At 54.5% G+C, this 6157-nt stretch overlaps 1 protein-coding gene across 4 annotated transcripts in view; it reads right to left on the bottom strand.

The window, feature by feature from the left end:
• Window positions 1-262: 262 nt before the first annotated feature.
• CUNH19orf47 (chromosome unknown C19orf47 homolog) overlaps window positions 263-6157 on the bottom strand; it is a 20179-nt gene continuing 14284 nt past the window's right edge. For 3 of the 4 annotated variants that reach the window (XM_019629745.1, XM_019629744.1, XM_019629746.1), the window contains 3 exons: window positions 4636-4788; window positions 3187-3257; window positions 459-1564 (listed from right to left, as the gene is read on the bottom strand). In XM_019629745.1, the coding sequence (XP_019485290.1) occupies window positions 1073-1564; window positions 3187-3257; window positions 4636-4788 (716 nt within the window). In that variant the 3' untranslated portion in view covers window positions 459-1072. Of the gene's footprint in view, window positions 1565-3186; window positions 3258-4635; window positions 4789-6157 lie in introns of all 4 variants that reach the window. The other variant, XM_019629747.1, reaches the window with a different exon arrangement.

Raw genomic sequence — 6157 nt, forward strand, 5'->3', positions numbered from 1 at the left:
GAAACAGGTGACATCTGTGGAGAGGGAAGGCAGTGACACAACTGCAGCAGTCTGCAGCGGGGAGGAGGGAGCACAACGGAATGATGACCATGACCAGTACTCCCTTGGGCTTGGGGCCTGGAGCAGAGACATGGCCCACGTGTGCGCAGGGAGCTTGACCTTCAGAGGCAGAGCGCAACCCTTCAACATCCCTCCCTCCCCACATTGTGCTTTGTGTGAAAAACAATCCTGTGACTCACCTTGAAAGAGGGGAGGGAAACAATTTGAAAGTCACAAAAATATATTAAAACAGCTGTTTTCTTCTCTCTCAGCACTGGCCTCCCTTCCCAGTGCCCCCTGCCCGCCACCCGGAACGGCTTTTCATAGAAAAAGATGCCCAGGGCAGGAAGATGGAGGTGCCCCAGTTGCAGCCCAGGGTCTGGGAAGGTCCCCGCAGCCTGGGAGCGAGGGCAGCTAAGTGTCTCTACAGACTCGACGCCACTGTCGACGAGGGGGCCGCTGGGAGGCCGGTGGTGCAGGAGGGTCAGGCAGGACGCAGCGGACCGTCGGGCCTTGCCACAGGGACAGAAAACAGAAGAGAAATGAACAGAGTGTAGAGAGGGAGAGACAGAGAAGTTAAAGCAGTTGGGTGGGAGGGGATGCAAAGGAGTGAGGGGGAGGGAAGCAGGCAAGGTGGGGGATAAGGGAGCCCCTCCAGGTGACACCCACTCTGAGGGACCAGGAGGCTGAGGAGCTGGGGCTTGAGGCAGCAGATGCTGCTAGGAGGGAGGGACAGGGACGTAGGAGAGGAAAAGGGCACTGGGCACTTGGGAGAGGTAGAAAAGTGGGCCCTGCCGAGGCTAGTCAGAGAGGACAGAACAGAGGACACGAGAGAAGGGAAAGTCCCAGAGCGGCAAGGCCAAGCCACAGTGACCATCTCAGACTCAGAAAAACGGGGTGAATCCCCGAAGCTCGGGCTGGGCCTGAATGCCTGAGGGAGACCAGCAGTGCCATCCAGAGCGGTGGGCGCGCACTCGCTGAAGACTCTGATGGAGCCAGGGGCCTGGAGAGGGGCCTGCGCCCCACCTGTGGGCTAGAATGTCCTGCGGCCCAGTCTTTTGAACACACTCACAGTGCCCGCATGGTCCATCTGGGCACCAAGGCCCTCGCTGGAGCTGCTCCCCCGGGGCCCCAGAGTCCTCTTAATGGTGACCTTGACCTCGGCCGAGGACTTACTCTTGGTGCTCGTGACCTGGCTGTCCTGGGCCTCGGGCACAAGGACAGCCTTGCCCAGTCTCTGGATGATGCTGACTTTGGCTAGAGACTCCGGCTTCCCCTCGAGCCCCGAGCGAGAGGAAAGGGCCAGGCGCCGCAGCGCTGGGGTGTCGGCTGTCGTCGCCGAGCTTGTGGCTTTGGCTTTGACAGTCAGCACTGGCTGGGGACTGGCCTTGGCTGGGCCCCGGCCTAGCTTCTTCAGAACTCCGGCATACTGTAGGACAGAACTGCTGCTGTCATTGTCACTGTCCCAAGCCAGATCCTCGTCCATCTCTGGGGTGGCCCCCAGGCGGCTGAAGACTCCTGTGGGCTGTGGAGGTCAGAGACAGGACAAGTGAGTCATTTAGTCACTCAACATGTATTCACGGAGAGCTGCCTCATGTGCCTGAACTCATGGAGCTCATAGTTGGGTGACACCCTTGATAGTAGCAAGAGCAGTGATGGGAGGACCAGGAATCTGGGAGGAGCCCAGAGGAGGCTCCCTGGAGAAAGGACATCTGAGGTAAGATCTGAGAATTGACCGGAAGAGGGCCTAATAAGGAGGGGAGGAGAAAGGGTGTGCCACGCTGAGGAAAGACCATCAGCTAAGGTGTCTATAGGTGAACAGGAGAGAAAAAGACAAATTTGGTCATTCACTCAACAGATATTTTCTGAGTCCCAACTACCTGGCCATGCTAGGTGATGCCGGGAACACAGTGGGGACCAAGATAGTCCTGGCCCTGCCCTCAGGGGCTCACAGTCCAGTGGGGAAGATAGGCCTGGCATCGGAAATGACACAAGTAATTCTCTAAGTACAACTGTGTTGCATTCTGTGCAGAGGGGAGTGCTGGAGAGCAGAGGACAGGGAGGCTTTCTGAGGAACATCATGTAAGCCAGGACCTCAGGGCAGAAATCAGCAGAGAAAAGAGCACAGCCTAAGTCCCCAAGGCAGGAATAAGAGTTCCTGGAGCATTCGCTATGTGCCAAGCTCTTGACGTGGCTGCATCTTCAAGCCACATGATCCTGAGTGCTATTATAATGCTCATGATAAGATTCTAGAAATGAGAAGAGGCCAGAGTGGGTGAGGCCTAGTGGGCGAGGGACTGAGAGGCACGAAAAAGGTGGGGGGGGGGGCTCCTCCATAGTTAATCAGAGGTGGCCCTTAATGGGTGCTTAACATGCACCAGACACACCCAGCACTGGGCAGGAATATCTCACTTAATCCTCACGACCACCCTATGAGGCGGGTGCTACACAGATGAGGAAACTAAAGTACAAAGGGCTTACATGACATGGGCAAGGCCACACAGCCAGGTGGTGGCAGAGCCAGATTCACGCTGGGCAGCGGGCCCAGCTGTGTGCTGCTCACCACACGCCATGCCTGGGGCCTGCGGGACTAGAGGCCAAGGCAAGAAGAGAGGGCTGCAGCCTGAGCCTGGTGAAAAGGCATCTGAAGGGCTTCCAGGGGGAGGCAGGTGGCCTGTACTGTGGGCAGCACGCACTGCTGCTGTGGGAGAGCAGCTGGAGGGGTTCACAGCAGCTGCACAGGAACCAGTTAGGAGACCACTGCCCTATCCAGGCAGGGAAATGTGACAGCAGGCGAGACAGGTGATGCCATTGGACTGGTGACTGCCTGGAATGGGGGCAGTGGGGGGTTCCTGAGACGAGGCCCAGAAGAGAGAAGTAGCTTTGGGGGAAGAGACTGAGGCCAGTTTGGGACATAATGGTGGGAGGGGTCCAAGGAGGCATCCGGGAGTCAGCCAGACCCAGGCAGAGAGGCTGGGGCAGAAGACAGACAAGGAAGCCACCAGCTCAAAGAACGGAGCTGAGGCTGGAAAGGGGGTGAGGTAGCTCCAGGGCGTGTGAGCGGTGCAATGTGGAAAGTACCAAGAACACCACCCAAGGAAGACAAAAATTTCAGGACTCCAAGTGGCCCCTCCATTTCCAACTCACTTTAGTCCCCGTTGTCGTGTCCGCCTTGGTCTCGGCACCTAGGCGGTCAAACACGGACGTCCTGGGGAGACCTGGGAGGAAAGAGGGGCCATCAGCCAGCACCTGCTGAGGAGCCTGTGTGGGCCCAGGCCCGGCTGACCGCTGTGCAGAGAAGGGAGGGGACGACATGGCCAGCCCAGATCCCAGGTGGCGCTGGTACAAGCAGGCACAGACTGGGCCCAGTTAGGCTGTGTGTCTATGCTGTTGGTGAACACTGACCTTAACCCACACATTTGTGGCTAGTGTCAAATGTGGGAAGGAACAACTAAAATTGACAACACGTTCTTTGCACATTAGCGCAAGTTCATGAAGTGTGTTTGCGGAAGAGTTCTTAATCCCTACTCAAGCCTCTCCCTCTTTTTAAGGGGTTATGGGTCTCCGAGGTAATTTGAAGAATGGTAATGAGTCCTCTCCCTAAATAACAACCTAAACAGCCACCAACAGAATGCTTACAAAATGATGACAAATACTATGGAAATATGAAACCACCATTAATAAGAATGAAGTACAGTTGTCCCTTGGCATCTGAGGAGGGTTGGTTCCAGGACCCCCCATGGATACCGAAATCCACAATACTCAAGATCCCTTATATAAAACAGTGGCATATTTGCATATAACCTATTATTTGCATGGCGGCTACGGCAGGGTTTGCTTACACATCACTTCATTCACATGGGTTCAGTCAGCATAGTGATTGGCAGCATGGCATGCAAAACACATGAATATGGAGGGCCAGCTGTAGCTGTACATGCACTAATGTAAAAAGATCTCAATAACAGAGTTATCGGACTACACCTACCGGATGATGCCTATGTTTTAAAAGAAACAATGCCTATATATGTGTAGACATATGTGCAGGTGCATATAAGTTCATGGATGCTGGTCTGGAAAGATTAACAGGTGTGGGATATGGGAGGGAGGGGAAAGTGCTTTTCTTGTATATGTTTCCACATCATCTGAATGTTTTTTCATAAGAACATATACAATATTCTAATATTCTACAGAGCACCATCTCTGGTACTACCAGATCCAAACCCCAGCAATGGACTGAATCTCAACCAGACCCCTCTAGCTCATACTGACAGTTCCCACTTTTCTGGGCACCTGCCCTCAAATGGGCAAGATTGCACACTTCACAGGAAAGCCATCACTGAGTCCATACTCCTGCCCCACGGGGAAGAGCACCAGCTGAGGGGCTGAGGAGGCCTACAGCACTAACTGCAGGACAAGAGGGCAGAGGTGGTGGCCTGCCCCCCTCCTCCACAGCCATATCATGGCCCCCTCCATCCAAGGCCCCCTGGATCCCATTAGAGCCTGCTTCTTAGCCGATGCCAGTGGGACGTGGCCAACCTTGCATGACACCAAGGGAAAGACTGTCTGCACCAAAGCGTGCCCCCACCAGGCCAGTACCTTTTGCCGCCTGCTGCTGCTCCAGGATCTTGCGGGTCCGGGGGGTGGTGCCCTTGGGCATATTGATGATGTATTTCCCCTCCATCTCGGCAGTAACCCGACGTCGCTTGGTGGGAATAGCCAGGCTCTCCTCCTCCCGACGGGCCAGGGCTGCTGGGGGGAGGGGCTGGGGGTGAGCACCTTCTGGGATGCAATGTTCTCCCGGGGCAGGGAGTGGACGCCCTGCAAAGGGCACACATGTGCCCTTTATCTCCATGTGTCCACATGACTGGAGTCCCTCATCTTTGCAGCCACCCCTATCACCACTGACTCTGAACCACCGAGAAACTCAGAGGTCTGGGCAAGATGGAGCGCAAAAGGCACTCAGAACCCCCAGGCGCGGGGTGCCTCGCAGGCTCTTTGAGGCTCTGTCTCTGCCCCAAGCAGGCTCACCTCCCCACCCAGCCAGACTTCCCAAAGACACTGGGTGGGTGGAAAGGTTCTAAAGCTCCATCAAGAGAGTAGTTTCACAGGTGTGCTCACTTTTCAAAAACTAATCAAGCTGTATACTTATAATTTGTGCCTAAGTAAATTATACCTCCATTTTTAAAAAAGAGAATCCCCTCGAACGTGTTGAGGGATAAGAGTGCCAATCTCCCAGGATCACCATCTTTTCAACACTTTAGAAATTCACTGTAACTTTCTTGCTGGTGGTACACAAATCAAAAGGCCAGGAGTTGAGGCACTTCCAAACACACACGGCAAAACGGGAGCAGATGCGCTGGAGAGGGACAGGGTGCGATGGGGCTGGCTGTCAGATAACGAAGCCCCCTCACTTGTGCCAAGATCTCTGTTATGGGGATGGGCCCAACAAAGGCAGGAGAGCATGGTGGATAGAGAGAGGGTTTGGAAGCCCACAGGCCTGAGTCCGATTCCCAGCTTTCAAGCGGAGAACCTGGAAAAGGAGGAGTCCAACCAGGGAAGTCTGCAGAGGAAGAATGCTCCAGGAGAAAGGAGTATCAGGGCAAAGGTCCCACAAGGGGCAGAAGCCTGGAGGGGCCCCGAGGCAGCGAGCAGAAGGGAGAGACACATGAGATGAGTCCACATGAGGACTGGATTTTATTACTAGAACAATGGGAAGCCCTGGAGAGTTCTAGACAAGGAACTGAGACGATCAGCTTGAGGGTTCTGAAGGATCCCTCTGGCTGCTGAGAGGAAACGGTAGCTTCTTTACCTTTGACCCTAGGCATCAAGCACAGGGCCGGGCACCAATGCGGGGCTCACTAACTATCTGTTAAAAAAGACTTAACCATCTATAGTCAACAACACTGTAGTGTATATTTAAGACTCTATTAAGAAGGTAATCTTGCGTTAAGCATTCTTATCATAATAAAATAAAATAAAAAAGACTAAACCAGGGCCGGCTGAGTGGCGCATTGGTTAGGAGTTGGCTTGGGACGCCAGCTCTGAGCAGCAGGGCCCCGGTTCAGATCCCACATGAGGGCCAGTGACGCTGCCCTCTACAGCTAAGATGCTGAACAAC

This window comes from Hipposideros armiger, unplaced genomic scaffold, assembly GCF_001890085.2.
Source record: "Hipposideros armiger isolate ML-2016 unplaced genomic scaffold, ASM189008v1 scaffold_867, whole genome shotgun sequence".
In the NCBI taxonomy this organism is placed as follows: domain Eukaryota; kingdom Metazoa; phylum Chordata; class Mammalia; order Chiroptera; family Hipposideridae; genus Hipposideros; species Hipposideros armiger.